Source organism: Ruditapes philippinarum, unplaced genomic scaffold (assembly GCF_026571515.1).
Source record: "Ruditapes philippinarum isolate M1 unplaced genomic scaffold, ASM2657151v2 ctg5336_1_1_1_1, whole genome shotgun sequence".
NCBI classification, from domain to species: Eukaryota; Metazoa; Mollusca; class Bivalvia; order Venerida; family Veneridae; genus Ruditapes; species Ruditapes philippinarum.
Genome location: NW_026852038.1, coordinates 1 through 16,989, shown reverse-complemented (window position 1 = coordinate 16,989; position 16,989 = coordinate 1). Strand labels below are relative to the sequence as shown.

General features: G+C 32.7%; 1 protein-coding gene across 1 annotated transcript in view; it reads right to left on the bottom strand.

Moving 5' to 3' along the window:
• The window catches only part of LOC132747657 (receptor-type tyrosine-protein phosphatase beta-like), a 44,160-nt gene extending 28,114 nt beyond the window's left edge, over window positions 1–16,046 (bottom strand). Inside the window, exons 1-9 of the mRNA XM_060737105.1 lie at window positions 15,698–16,046; window positions 13,598–13,667; window positions 9,942–10,109; window positions 8,583–8,678; window positions 5,489–5,582; window positions 2,859–3,053; window positions 2,042–2,119; window positions 1,208–1,289; window positions 205–307 (exon numbers count right to left, since the gene is read on the bottom strand). Of these exons, the coding sequence (XP_060593088.1) occupies window positions 205–307; window positions 1,208–1,289; window positions 2,042–2,119; window positions 2,859–3,053; window positions 5,489–5,582; window positions 8,583–8,678; window positions 9,942–10,109; window positions 13,598–13,667; window positions 15,698–15,805 (994 nt within the window). The 5' untranslated portion in view covers window positions 15,806–16,046. The remainder of the gene's footprint in view (window positions 1–204; window positions 308–1,207; window positions 1,290–2,041; window positions 2,120–2,858; window positions 3,054–5,488; window positions 5,583–8,582; window positions 8,679–9,941; window positions 10,110–13,597; window positions 13,668–15,697) is intronic.
• Between the last annotated feature and the right edge of the window lie 943 nt (window positions 16,047–16,989).

Here is a 16,989-nt window from a genome sequence, read left to right as displayed (position 1 = left end):
TTGGGACGTACGGACGGACGGACAGACGTACGGACGGACGGACGGACAAGTGCAACGCTATATGCTCCCACTTTGTGGGGGCATAAAAAGACCTTTGATTCAAGCAGGTTAAGGGTAAAAATATAATGCTTTGATATAAGTAAATGGCATTATCAAAATATCAATGACCATTTAATCTATATACGCAAGAGAAATGATACCTACATGGTAATATATTGACCCATCTATTCTTGGGTGTATTATTTTCATGCCTAGCAGCATGAGTTGTAGAATTTTCTGCTATTATTTGTCCCAACTTGTTGATGTCCTGAAATTTCATAAAATCTAGTTAAAATCTTAGTTGATAGTTTTTAACTACTGCCGAGTCAATAGTATAAACATGGAAACATATGCAAAAAGGACGATAATTTATTTTATAATAAATATACAATTGAAATTTCTTTTACATTACTGCAAGCTTGTTGAATTTCATTGAAATATTCTAAAGTGACTAAGTAAAGGGTAATTCTGATACTATGATGGAAAGATGAACTAGAATTCAAACATTTTCTGCATTTTCTGGAGGAACATGTCCCTGTATCATAAACCCTTACCTGGGTACTATCACCCCTAATGTTAGAAGACCCTTGATAAGAATGTAACATTGATCATGTTAAATCTATCAATATAAGTCCATGAATCCATATTAAATGCGTTCAAATTCAATTAAAAGTATACTATAACTCTGTATTATCAGCGCAGTTCTATTACTGACATACTTTCAGTATTTTGTCATGATTGTGCGGTCATGCATACATTGAAGTTAAAAGATTTTTTTTTTTTTTTTTTTTTTTTTTTTTAACCACGTTTAAGGCCCGTTTATTTACATTTTTCTTTTTACATAATACATTCATTTTACATTTTTCAATTAATTATTTTACATAACATACGTCACAAACTAATATATATGTTGTTGTAGACATTTTAAAATAATTTCAAAGAGCTTAAACGTGAATCTCTTAAAGATTAAGAAGTTAAAGATTCAACAAAAAAATGAAATATTTACTTAAGTTGAATTTTTTCTGCTTCACACAAAGTATTAATCATTAAATTCATCAATGAAATTCAATGCAGACATAGATGAAACATTAAGAAGCCCAATAATACGAAGTCCCATGCTAAATCAGAGTTACTCATCATCGACAAAACAACTAAAATGAATACTTACATCATACTGGTCAGATAGTAGAAGGTTAGTGTCTTTGTGCATTTCATCCAATTCTCGTACATAGTTACAAACTTTAATTGGCCTAAAATATATAAATCATTTCTATATTGAAATATACATTGTATTATATCAATCATACTTTTCAACATGAGTAAACCATTTCCAAACTAAATGTTATAAATGGACTGGTCCATCTTAAAATCAGGTCAAAAACAATTCATCATTTTTTGGGAAAATTTCAAATTTTGTACTGACTGACAATTTACATCATGACGAGATGGCAAGGGCATGCTAAGCTGATCTTGGTCTGCACTGGTAGCATAGGTAAATTCAGTAGCCAATGGCATGCTAAGGTTCAATTTGTACAATACTTAATTAAGCTGAATCTAACTATTTGTCGAAATTTATGATGATAATATTGATTAAATGATAAAATTATATGTTGTGTATATTTACAACACACCAACACAGTAGTGATGATATGATGACTTTAGAGCTTTACTGGTGAAGGAAGACCTCCGTGCATTGGTAGAACACCTGACTGCTATCACAAGGGTCAAGGAGATGACTTTTAACAGAGAAATGAGGTTCAATAATCATTCCTTCTACAATTACTGATGAATAGACAACCTGGAAGTAGTTAACAGCATTAACTTCACCCTTAACCTCCTGACTTTGTGCAACGGATTTGCCCAGCATTCCATTTCAAATATCAAAATACAAAAATTGAGCTACCAACCTAGTACAGCCTGATCAGACCGCATATAATAAAATGCCGAATGATGTAAATTCTTTACAAAATTTTGTCGAGTATATCCCTGAACAAAAGCTAACCTGTTTTTAACGATTCTATCTAATGATGTGAATGAATCATCATTATCGTCGTTATTCTTCCTAGAAAACCACGATCCTCTGCAATTATAATAAACAAAACATAACCATGCCATTCTGCAAATGCAAATCAAGCAAATATATAAACCTGAACAATGCCATATAACTATTTTAAAATTCAACTCTACTAAGTTGCTTCATGATCATAACATAAATTTAACTTCAGTTTATCTACATACATATTCTTAGATAAGTAACCTTTTAACTGAAATAAATGTTGGTGCTGGTGTTGGTAGTTTACCCTCCGGAATACATTGGTAAGCCACATTGAATTAACCAGAGCACAGTTCAGCCACCATATCATTCATGGCAGGCTGTCAAAACAGATATTATCAGATATTGATGCCTTCACTTTTGCGAGGAACTTATAACTTCCGTACATTCCAGAGCAAAGGTACAGTGGGAATGACTGTACAAAAGATTTCATGATCAATCACAACACACTTTTTTATATAGAGGACCCTCGGCCCCTTATCTATTGTTTAGGAATGATGTCTATTAAATCTATTCCCTTTTCTTTTGTTTACAGTTAGATTTCCCCCTACACAGTTTAAATAGCCCAGTGATACAGGTGGATGGACAGACTGACAAGTCTATATGCCTACACCTCCACTTTCTTATTAGTGAGTTGGGGCATATAAAAGACAATGTACAATAAGGAAATAAAGCACAGTGGGGGCATAACTAATAATGTATCATTAGAAAATAAAGCACAGTGGGGGCATAAAAATACAATGTATAATATAAAATAAAGTCTTACGGATGAATGTAATCTTTGTACCACAGGAAGGTGAAGGCCGCACAAGCTGCTAACAGTACCATGACGACAGATAGACCAATCACCAGGCCCGATGGTGAACTACCATTGTCTATCTGCTTAGCTTTAGTAACATACGGTCCTATTGGTCTAGCTACTCTACACAAAGTTTTTCTTGTGCAAGCATATGCTGCAACTCTAAAATAAACAACATGTATTCAGTTAAGATCTATTTCTTCATTTATACCTCATATGATTTATGACTTTGAAAATTTCCTTTTTTTTGGTATTTTTGATAAACTATATCTACATGTATATATACCATTGAAAAACTTGGTTTTGTTGTTGAAATGAAGCCCATGATAAATCGTGAGTAATATAGCTCTGCCAGACATTTTGATGGTGTCCAATTAATTCACATGAACAGTTTTACATAAATAAAATAATTGTTGCAGTTTTTAATGGTATATTTCTTGATCTATTGTTCTCCGATTATATCACATCAAAGCAGGAAAACATGCATGTTTTTACTAAGCAATATAGAAAATACATGTGGATTGCCATTGTTTCACTTTTAAGAGAATAATAAGAGGATATTTTTTTCGTTTGAGTGAAATATGGAATATATTTTCACGAAACATGATAAAATGCCACATATTTTCACGAGCCGAGACGGCGAGTGAAAATATGTGACATTTTATCATGTTGAGTGAAAATATATACCATATTTCACGAAAAACGAAAAAATAACCTTTTTATTTAATTTCATTATCAAAGAAAAATGGTTACGAAACCTATTGCTTGCTACGCAACTGCAATTGTACAGCGCGCAGCAAAATATTATTGTGTCTTGTTTTGCATGCGATATTTGGCGCTACATTGTGACGTCACGTAAACACCTGTTTAAACGTCTGTACAGCGTTAATAACTGAATTAAAGATATTGGTGTTCGGATTTATTTTCTTAGTAAGACCATTTTGTATCATTCTAGATAGTTTTCAAAGCAAAATTCAACAAAAATTTGTTTTGTATTTATCAGATTTTTCAAACAAAATGGCGAAAGAAGTCCCTTAGAATAAATAAGAGTTTTGACTCCGCCCACTTTCATATTTATATTTCATATTTATTTTTAAACAAGATTGCATTTGTAAAAAATGCTATGCCACCGCATAAATACAACACTAAAATAGTAATGTAGGAACACATTTTTTTTGTTTTGACCCCAGGGCTTTAATTTGAATAATCTTGCTAAAGGTTCACTACACAATGTTTACTGCAAAATGTCTCACCTCTAACCTTTGTCAATTCGAGAAGATGATTTTTTTAAAGTTTTTACTATATACATGTAAGGAAAACCTATGACCCCGGGGCAGGGCTAGTTTTGACACTAGAGGCAAAATTTGAACAACTTTGGTAGAGTACCTATAGATGATATCATATACCAAATATCAAAGCCCTAAGCCTTGTACCTTCAGACAATAAGATTTTTTAATTTTTCACTATATGTACATAGTGAAAATCAATGACCCCCGGGGGTGGGTCCAATTTTGACCCCAGGGCTATAATTTGTACAATCTTGCTAGAGGTTCACTACACAATGTTTCATGCAAAATATCTTAACTCTAGCCTTTGTAAATTTAGAGAAGATGATTTTTTAAGTTTTTACTATATACATATAAGGAAAACCTATGGCCCCCGGGGCGGGGCTAATTTTGACACTAGAGGCAAAATTTGAACAACTTTGGTAGAGTACCTATAGATGATAACACATACCAAATATCAAACCTCTAAGCCTGGTACCTTCAGACAAGAAGGTATTTAAGTTTTTATCATATGTACATATAGTGAAAATCAATGACCCCCGGGGCGGGGCCGATTTGGACCCCAGGGCTATAATTTGAACAATCTTGGTAGAGGTCTACCAGACAATGCCTTATGCAAAATATCTAAGCTCTAGGCCTTTTGGGTCTTTACAAGAAGATTTTTTAAATTTATTCTTATAATTCCTTTTGGTTGCCATGGCAACCAGATTTCTGCATGGAATGAAATTCTTTGAACAACTTTGGAAGCCCTTCACCCAAGGATCAATCCTGCCAAGTTTGGTTGAAATTGGACTAGTGGTTTTTCACAAGAAGATTTTTTAAGTTCACTATATAATCTATATAACACACACACACACACACACACACACACAAACAAACACACAGGTGAATCGCTATATGCCACCGCATCGCAGATGCTGCGGTGGCATAAAAATATGAAATATATTTGAGTGATATAGCACCATATTTCATGGGAAAAATTAAATAATATTATTATATTTACTCAAAACAAATATCCCTTATTCAGTTGATCTTTGAAAGACAAAAAACAACAACATAAAGTAGTATGATATACATAATAACATAGCCCATAATAAATTTTTTTTATACATTATCCCATAACCTGCCAAAACCAGAAGAGATTACCCTTTGCCACCAATTTAGTGCCATGCCAGTCTGCACATCTGCTGGTTGATATTGTTTTGTCATTGAAATCACTTAAAACTAGAATGGACCCTTCCATATTCAAAGCAGGGCAAATCCATTTCACAAATTCAGTAGGGTAAGGACAAATAAAGACAACACACTTACTTGAATGAGAATTGTTCTGGAAGTGGACCATTACAAAAGTCACTGTTTGATGTACAATCAGAACCAATCTTAAGCATTCCATTAGTGATGCCCTCTGTTATAATTCAAAAAAGAATTTTAATTCATGATTACCTTAAACTGTAAGTACACACAAAACATGCTAAATAAATGCTAATATCCATTATAATATTTCAGTATACAAAGGGGCTTTTTTGGAAAAAAGTAAAAAAATCTAGAAACTTCAGAAAAGGACTAAGAAACACTAGGAATGCTTCACAGCTTGCATTTTTCACTCATGACTGCGTCACTTGAAATTTTCAGAATAATAGTGACATTATACTAATCCAAGTGTAAAGGGTCAGTGTACAAGTAAAAGTCAAAATAATTTCATATTTCTCAACAGTTGTTTTCTATTTTATATTTTACTTAACATGTATAATCAACCCATTGGACTCACGAAACAATTCTATGTCCTTTAAACTGTGTCAGTGATGTTCATTTATAAATAGAATAGAGAACCATTTAAATATGCACTGCTTCTAAACTAATCAAAATGATTCATTTTCGTATCGGCCTAATCTTTTAATATTGGCCCTATTTTCCTCATATCATCCCTGGTAATTTTATATTAGCCCTATGTTAAAATATTTTTAAAAATCCAAAAAAGGCATTAGTTTTATAATAAAACAAATAAATTAACTTATATTTGATACAATGCCCCCTTAGAAAGCTAAATTGGGAAAACATTGGTTTTGTTATCTAGGGGTCACTGGTTCCATCTTTGGGCGAGGCAAAATTTATGTGTGACAACTTGAACTTTGGAATTGTGTCAAATGGTCAATTTTTTGCTTTTATTGCTGATTCAACAATCATGTTGGATTAGTTGTCGGTCACTTGCTGAGTAATTGGTAATTACTGATCCAGGAAAACCAGTTTGGTAAACCAACTATCTAAATATTACCAAGACAATGAGTTGAAATCGGCATAAAAACCTGACAAACAAATTTCTTTAATTCATAATTACCAAAAACAAGAGGGCCAAGATGGCCCTAGATCGCTCATCTGACCAATCGAAGTCATCAGATCAATTAACTAGACAAGCATCCTGACCAAGTTTGATGACTATTGAGTCAACAAGAGCTGTCAGAAGGACAGCGCGCTCGACTTTTTTAGTGCTTGCCTATAAAACAAAACTTTGACAGTTAAGGGCACACAAGACTTTAACTAGGAATTTCTAAGTACAAATCAAGAAACATTTTCACAGAGTTATCTTCTCTTGCTTACAGATAGGTCTCATGATGGCACATAAGAACTCCAACTTCCAAAGTAATATCTCAAATGGTTAAGTCAACAAGTGGACAAGAATGAAAATCTTAACTGAGTTTCTAAGTCAAAAAGGGCCATAATTCAAATAAAATCCTTAACAGAATTACCTTCTCCTGCCCATGTTTTGGGACCATGATGGTAAACAAGTATTCCAACTTTCAAATTAATATCTCAAACAGTTTCAGTCAAAAAGTGGACTGGTACTAAAAACTTAACCAAGATTCTAAGTCGATAAAAGGCCTTAATTTTTAAAACAAATCCTTGACAGAGTTACCTTCTCTTGCGTACAGATGGGGGTAATGATGTGAAATAGCATTAAAAGTTTCAAAGCAATATCTCAAAGGGTTAAGGCAATAAGTGGATTTTACCCATATTCAATGTATTTTCTAAGTCAAAAAGGGGCATAATTCTGTCAAAACCTTGACAGAGTTATGTCCTCTTGTCTGTTGATGAAGGTCGTGATGGTAAACAAGTATGGTCAGTTTCAAAGGCAATACCTCCAATGGTTTTGAAATAAAGTGAGGTGGTACAAAAAACTTAACCAAGCTCAATACACTTTCTAAGTCAAAAAAGGGCCATAATTCTGTCAAAAACCTTGACAGAGTTATGTACTCTTGTCTGTAGATGGAGGTTATGATGGTGAACAAGTATGGTAAGTTTCAAAGCCATACTTGTAATACTTCTGAAATAAAGTGGGGTGGTACGAAAAACTTAACCAAGGTGTGACGCCAACGCCGACGCCGACGCTAACGCCGACGCCGACGCCGGGGCGAGTAGGATAGCTCCCCTTTTCATAGAAAAGTCGAGCTAAAAATGTGACAACCCGAGTGTTTACAAGGTTTTTCCATATTTGGAAGGTGTGACCTAGTTTTTGACCCCAGGTGAGCCATATTTAATCTTGACCTATAAAGCATCAAAACAAAGTTTCTGACCAATTTCAAGGATATTTTGATCAAAGCAATATCCACTAGAGTATTAACAAGATTTTTCTATTTCTAGCTCCTGTGACCTAGTTTTTCATCTGAAATGACGAATGTTCGAACTCATCCAAGCAATAGCCAAGACAAGCATCCTGGCAAAGTTTGATGATGATTGAGGCAAAAATGTGACCACTAGAGTGTTAACAAGGTTTTCCCATATTTGGGCAGTGTGACCTAGCTTTTGACCTAAGGTGACCAATAATCGAACTTGACCTAAAAATCATCAAAACAAACTTTCAGACCCATTTCCAGGATATTTGGAGCCACTACAGTGTTAACAAGATTTTTCTATTTTAAGCTCCTGTGACCTAGTTTTTCTTCCGAGATGACCCATGTTTGAACTAATCCGAGCAATTACCTAGACAAGCATCTTGACCAAGTTTTATGACAATTGAGTAAAAAATTATACCACTAGAGTAATAACAAGGTTTTTTCATATTTGGGCAGTGTGACCTAGTTTTTGACCCAGGTGACCTATTAGAAGTCAAACAAAACAAAAATTTCAGAACCCAAATTTTCCGGTTTTTTGGAAACAAAACAGTAAACCCCCTTTGAGTTTTTAAAAAGATTTTTTTATTTTTTGCTCCTGTGACCCAGTTTAACAAACCGAGATTGACCCTTGTAGAAACTAATCCCGAGCAATTACCTAGCCAAGCATCCTGACAAAGTTTGATGATGATTGAGGCAAAAATTTGACCACTAAAGTGTTAACGAATGTTGACGGACGACAGACATTCAACGATCCTAAAAACTCACCCTGAGCAAACTCAGGTGAGCTAAAAAGTTACCTGTAGTAACTTCTACTCTGAATTCTTTTGTAAACTCATTATTCTTGGGAATTGTGCCAATCATTTGATGTTTTTCAAGGTTAATGGGTGGAAAACCTGGAAAAATGAAAACAAAAGCAATGTACAGTAATCTTTTAAGGTTCAAGCTTCACTTATATATATCACATACAATCAATTTTGGAGTTTCACAATATTTCACAATGCTTAATGAAATTAAAGTTTCAATTTATGTTACACAAAATTACATTTGAGTCAAACAATATTTCAATTGAAGTTTGAAGTTGAACTAAATTTCAAGTGCCAATTTATGTCACTTACTGTCAATTTTTAGCTATAGATTATTTATACATACTTGTACAATAAATTCTGAGATTCACAGAATGTTGCACAAAATCAATTTAAGGTCTACTACAGTGACACAGAATGTTGTTTTGAAATTCATAATAATTACATAACATACCAACCAAAATAAGGGGTCTGTATGTCACATAATATTAACTTAAAGTTTCAGTATGTTGTGTACAATCAACTGTAAGTTTCAGTATGTCACTTACAATCAATGTCAAGTTTCAGTATGTCATATACAATCAATGTCAAGTTTCAGTATGTCATATACAATCAATGTCAAGTTTCAGAATGTCACTTATAATCAATATCGAGTTTCGGTATTTCACTTACAATCAATGTCAAGTGTCAGTGTGTCAAGTAAATCAATGTTGAGGTTTAAGTATGTCACTTATAATCAATGTCGAGTTTCGGTAATTCACTTACAATCCATGTAAAGTATCAGTATGTCACATACATTGAATGTAAAGTATCAGTATGTCACATACATTGAATGTCAAGTATCAGTATGTCACATACATTGAATGTCAAGTTTCAGTATGTCACTCACAATCTATGTAAAGTATCAGTATGTCACATACATTGAATGTAAAGTATCAGTATGTCACATACATTGAATGTAAAGTATCAGTATGTCACATACATTGAATGTAAAGTATCAGTATGTCACATACATTGAATGTCAAGGTTTCAGTATGTCATGTACAATCAATATCAAGTTTCAGTATGTCACATACAATCATCTTTAAGTTTCAGTACTGCATAAAATCAATGTCAAGTTTCAGTATGTCACATCCAATTGATTGTAAGGTTTACTATTATGTTAAAATATGTTAAATTCAGTATGTAAATTTTCAGTGTTACACTATATGTCACACACAATTTTGAGTGTCACTAAATGTCACATCTAATGCATTTTGAGGTTCACCACATTTGCATGTCACAGATATAATAATAATTTTTGAGTTTTACTATCTGTTACAGGCAATAATTATTTCATTCAACTATATTTACCATCAAAATATATGCTTTCCCTAGGTAAAACAATAAATCCTATTTCTTGCAATTTTCCTTGCTCAGTTTTGCTAAAGAACGCATTTGGTAACTGAATGGTAACATAAGATGTTGAGGAACTTTGCATCGTTACTGCATTCAAGTCTGAGGGAGTCCAGTCTGGGGGTGCTGAAATAAAAGTGTTCGTAAATGTACCTTCCGTAAGGCAATAATAATGTATAAGTTTATCACAATATAGCACATAAATTTCGCTCTTCTTTATAGCATGTTCAGTACAACCTCTGCAGAGCAACACCCTTCAAGAGGGAGATATTTTGGTTGTAACTTACAGGTGTTGCCTTATATATATATAATAGCAGTGATGACAAAAATCACCAGAAGGCATTCACAATACAATACAATACACATCATAATTCACTATTATATGCACAGATCATGTAATTTACAGATATCATGAGAGCAGGACTGGTATGATAGTGAAATATGTGTGTGTATTTGCGTTTATTTATACTCGCCACCGGTTGCCCATGTGGGCGAGTCCTCCAGAAGAGTATTAGTCATTTTATTTTTTTGGAGGATAGTGCAATTACAGATACAGAAAGATGCCCCAATTCCAGAAGCTTCTCCTGGTTCTTTAGCGTGCCAAGTGTTTAAGCACCCATACACGGGACCTCGATTTAAAGTCTTATCCGAAAGACTGATTAGTAATTTTAGTTGGCCAGCCCGGGAATCGAACCCACAATGTCGAGATTACAAGTCTCGCGCTCTAACCGATTGAGCTATGTGGGCTGGCTAAATAGTGAAATATAGATAAGTAATACTTTATATAAAAATTTATAATACTACAGGTTTGTAACATTGCTTTTAATTGGATAATCATGATGTTTATATAATCAGTATACACTGCTGCAGGTGTTTTATGAATTAATTTCAGTTTTTTTGTTGACAAAGTAAGTTTGCAGTAGATCTATCATAAATTCATTATAAAATTTCTTGGCACATTATATGGCCGTAAATAAACGGTTATTTGCAATATATATACAAACTAACTACTGTTTATATAGGACAATATAATATGTCAAACATCTTTATAACTAATAATATCATAGGCATGCAGTGAAATGAATCAATTATAGCTCTAGTTATTTCACCAAAAAAGGAGTGTCTCTGCAGAGTGTGCATTGTCTAGATTTCATATAATGTTTGTTGTGTTATGTAACTCAATGCCTCTTGAAGTTTTTCCAAAATAATATTTTTGAGCATCCTGAATAAATAAAATAAATGTTACAGAGCAATTTCGCCTAGTCTGAGGATCATATCAGCTACTCCTGGATTACAAATTCAATAGTGGACAGATTACATTTAAAAAAACAAGAGCTGTCGGTAGGACAGCAACGCTCGACTATTCTTAGTGCTTGATAGTAAAAAAAAATGCATGATACAATTACCTCCTCCTGTTTACAGGTTGGGGTAATGATGGTGAACAAGTGTGCAAAGTTTCAAAGCCATATGTCAATGGACTTTGAAAATATATGAACTATTACAAAAACTTTAACGTAAATTCTAAGTCGAACAAGAGCTGTCTGTAGGACAGCACGCTCGACTATTCTAAGTGCTTGATAGTTAAAGAGCCTTGATAATGTTAAATTTTTTAAGTTCACAAAAGGGCTAATTTTTGTTATAAATTCTTGTTATAGGCCTTAGAGAGAGTCTAATTAAACAGTATTGGCTTGACTATTCGGAAGGTAATGTCACAAGGGTGTTTTATTGAGTATAATAATACTAATTACCTATGAACACATAAATTTGACAGAAAAAGTACAAAGGCTTGTTATTAAGATGTTTTATCAAGTAAATCACTGCTTTTATTATTATGAATGCATAAAATTGTCCCAAAAAAGGCACAAACCCTTCAGTAGTTATTGAGATAACAGGCTTACAAGCAAAACTTTACCATGAATTTTCTAAGTTGAAAAAGGGAGAAAATCAGCCTAAATGCAAGATAGAATTATGGATCTTTGTCAGTGACCTTACAATTATGACCCTTAATGCATATGTGAAGTTTTAAATAAATATCTTTAATAGTTATTGAGATATGTAAAACTTGCATGTAAACATTAACCAAGAGACTAAGTAGAAAGGGGATATGAATCAGCCTTAATGCAAGATAGAGTTATGGAACTTGGTCAGTGACATACAATTATGACCCTCCAATTATGACCCTAAGTGCATGGTAAAAGTTTCAAGTAAATATCTTTTGAAGACCTTTAACCTTTAACCAAAATTTTCTAAGTTTCAAAGGGGCAAATATTCTGCAAATATTGCAGGCAGAGTTTATGCAATTTTGCAAACTGATGTACATTGTTACTATAAAAAAGTATTTTAATTTTCAATTGAATATCTCAAGCAATAATTGAGATATTTGACTTTACAAAAAAACTTTAACCAAAATTTCTAAGTTAAAAAGGGGCCAAATTCTGTCAATATTGTAGGCAGAGTTATCCAACTTGTCAATCTGATGTACCTTGTTACTATAAATAAGTATTGTAAGTTCCAATTGAATATCTCAAGCAATAATTGAGATATTGACTTTACAAAAAACTTTAACCAAAATTTCTAAGTTAAAAAGGGGCATAATTCTGTCAATATTGTAGGCAGAGTTATCCAACTTGTCAATCTGATGTACCTTGTTACTATAAATAAGTATTGTAAGTTTCAAGTGAATATCTCAAGCAATAATTGAGATATTTGACTTTACAAAAAACTTTAACCAAAATTTCTAAGTTAAAAAGGGGCATAATTCTGTCAATATTGTAGGCAGAGTTATCCAACTTGTCAATCTGATGTACCTTGTTACTATAAATAAGTATTGTAAGTTTCAATTGAATATCTCAAGCAATAATTGAGATATTTGACTTTACAAAAAACTTTAACCAAAATTTCTAAGTTAAAAAGGGGCATAATTCTGTCAATATTGTAGGCAGAGTTATCCAACTTGTCAATCTGATGTACCTTGTTACTATAAATAAGTATTGTAAGTTTCAATTGAATATCTCAAGCAATAATTGAGATATTTGACTTTACAAAAAACTTTAACCAAAATTTCTAAGTTAAAAAGGGGCATAATTCTGTCAATATTGTAGGCAGGGTTATCCAACTTGTCTATCTGATGTACCTTGTTACTATAAATAAGTATTGTAAGTTTCAATTGAATATCTCAAGTAATAATTGAGATATTTGACTTTACAAAAAACTTTAACCAACGCAGACGCCGACGCGGACGCTGACGCCGACGCCGGGGCGACTACAATAGCTCTCATATTCTTCGAATAGTCGAGCTAAAAAGGGGCATAATTCTGTCAAAATGCTTGATAGAGTTACCTCCTCCTGTCTACAGGTTGGGGTCATGATGGTGAACAAGTGTGCAAAGTTTCAAAGCCATATGTCAATGGACTTTGAAAAATATTTGAACTATTACAAAAACTTTAACGTAAGTGGTTACGCCGACGCGGACACCAACGCCGACGCTCGGGTGACTACAATAGCTCTACTTATTCTTATCGAATAGTCGAGCTAAAAAGTCAGAAATTTGCTTAACTTAGTCAGTTGGAAATGTATATTAATATGAAAGATAGGAAGTCAGAAACTATACATACCACATACATCCGTTCTTATTGTCAGAGTATTTTCTTGCCCTTCATGATTATTACTGCTTATTGCATAAATCTGAAATAAAGTGCAGACAAGCTTTTTATTTACCCTTTTTTTCATTGAAGTGGGTAAAAACTTCTATTTCCTTGTTACTTTATGAAATACTGAAATAAATCTTATAGCTTAAATCATTTAGATATAAACAGTTTCATTATACATGTATATTATCAAAAAGAATTCAAAAGAAATACTGCTTCAGATAAATTAACATGTTACTTATACCTTGGGTTTATGTCATACTGCCTTAAGGAGACTTTCCATTTTAACTAGTAGAGGAAAATCTTAGGTGTCCAGCTTTCAGACACAAGCAGGCACCTAAGTGCAACCAATGAAGCTAGATTGACAGCTTCCTTACATTATTCTATAAATCAAGTCTCTGTTGGGTTTAATCCCACTTTGTAAGTTTACAAATTTGTTTTAGTTTGTGATGGAAGTTATTAGCTTATTGAAACACTCTTCTAACTGTTTCTGAAAGAAACCAGTACTTCACAATGAGAATAGTGTTTCTCCTTCATGGAAACAACAGCTTGCCCTAGATGAACCCACGCAGCCAGCAATGTAACAAATACCAGTCAGACATGTTAAAGGAACTCCACAGAAGTCAAAACAAGAGCTGTCGGTAGGACAGCAACGCTCAACTATTCTTAGTGCTTGATAGTAAAAAAACCTTGATAATGTAAAATTTTCTAAGTAAAGAAAAGGGCAAAATTTTTCTTTAAATCCATATTACAGTTATAGGCCTTGGAGGGAGTTCTATTATGCTCTTGAAGCAGAGTATAAAATTTCAACTTGTTTCAAAGCCATATGTCAATGGACTTATATGAAATGAAAATATTTAAGGTATTACAAAAACTTTAACGTAAATTCTAATTCGAAAAAGGGGCATAATTCTGTCCAAATGCTCGATACGGTTACCTCCTCCTGTCTACAGGTTGAGATCATGATGGTGAACAAGTGTGCAATGTTTCAAAGCCATATGTCAATTGACTTTGAAAATATTTGAGGTATTACAAAAACTTTAACATAAGTGGTTACGCCGACCCAGACACTCGGGGGACTACAATAGCTCTACTTATTCTTATCGAATAGTCGAGCTAAAAATTAAAACACAAAAATTGTATTGTTTTACATAGATAAGCAGGGGTACTTAACAAAGAAATTTATGCAAAAAGATAATTAAGAAATATACTCCAAAATAAACAGAAGATCAAAATCAAGTCTGAAGTTCTTAAGCCCAAGCTTTCTTAAAGCTACATTAAATAAATAATATTATGTTAAAATATTTTTGCCGTCGGCCTAAAAACAAAGCATTCTACAGTTTCATTAACCTTTTTTTACAGTATCATTGTAAATCTCATCAAATATTGTTCATAAATTAGGATTTTAAATGGAAAACCCCACGGTAACACTAAAGTTCGTATACGAATTTTAACATGCAAATGAAGACTATAATCAGCTCATGTATGCGCTTAAAAAAAACAACCTTTGTCACGGTGTTATAGTTGCTATCCGGAACACAGCAAATATAAGATTTCTTGTGCAAACACACTTTTACCGTTTAAGCTTCACGGTGCACGAGGCCTGGGGTTCAGAAAAAATAATTATCTCATAAAATAGATTAAATTTGTATGAAAATATCCGTTACAATGCAGAAATATACTGTTAATTAGGACTGCTACTTATAGTCATGTTTCTTGATTTTACATTGATGTACGGATGATCTATAGGCGGAGTTTATCATGCAAACAGAAATTGTACTTCCAAACTGCCACAATGAGGTTGCACATTTGTATGCTCATTAAACTCATTTTGGTTGTCTGGACACCAAAAATAAGATCTGGAGTCGATATGAAACCCAATTTATTAATGAAATGTTGCTATTTCTTTTTTTATGAAATTTATTTAATGTAAATTTAAGTTATTGACTGGAAATGGTTTGGTCTACTGATAGATAACCAACTGACAGACTGACCAACATGTGCAAGCAATATAAACCCACTTCTTTAAAGGGGGGCCTGAAAAGTAACTTAAAGCTAAATACATACCATTACATCATATTCTGACTCAGGTTTTAACATTGTTATGTTTTTTTCAAACACTCTATTTATCAGTCTATATGGATCTGGGTTTGGCACTGTGTATCCTATTTTCATTGTGCCAACAACAAAGCTATATTTAACAATTTTTGAATTTCTGTCATGAAGTGCTGGCTCCTCCCATTTAACTTTGGCCTTTGTGGCATCACAGTAGGAAGGAGAGTTGAACGACTCAAAACGTGCATTAGTAATCTTGCCTGGCTCTGAAATTTAGAGTGAGATCTATTTAAGTGAACTCTCTGAAATATATTATAAACAATATTAAATGTACAAATGATGCAGTAACTCCAGTCTCACATCATCATGACATGATTATGTGAGTATGAACTCAACATGAAACTTACTTAAATTTACTTACTTTCTAAAACCAGTAAACGGTTCAAACACAATTAGAGACAGTGCTACATAAACTTGTCAATGTACAAGTAAATGATTAAGACACATATCCCCACAGAAATGTGACTAAAATGTGACACAATGATAGTAAAGTATATGTGACTAAAATGTAACTTTTTGTGACACGTATGTAACTTAAAATGACATTTATGTAACTTCTATATTTTTTTCTCTTTAGTTTTTGTTTCATTTTTATTCTGTTTTTTGTTTCACTTTTTAAATTTGATTAAAGTTTTAGAACCATTTCAACATTGAATATCTATTAATTATTTTCCTTTATTAGCTACTGTTGAGAAAACTGAGTTCATGTCAATACCACATGCTGAATGTCAAGTAAACTTCGAGCTTAAAATCCTTAAGAGGACATCTCGGAAAATTTAACAACATTGTGTAACTTAACACAAAAATAGCACTCTTAAATAAATTCTTTTAAATCCTGACTTTTTATTGAGTCAAATGTAGAATTTCTTTTTACACATCATGTTTATAAAACATGCTTGTACTAGGAAGTCTTGACTAATCATGATAAAATTGTTCTAAACATAATTATGTGCTCATAAATACTTTCCAAACACAATTTATAAATCACGATCATCTTAAAGATTCTGTATGTTGTAACTGAGGTTGTTACCACACTTAACTGAAATTTTATATATGTTTATAATTATGCTTATAAAACAATTTTCAAACATCGAAGAATATGTAAAATATATACTGCAAATATTTGTGCACATTATATGTAATCATTAAAATATATGCATTCATTTCTTATTGAAAATTTTGACTAAGACTTTATAGAAAATAAATTTCTAATTACCTCCCTTTATTTACATGAAATGTTAAAT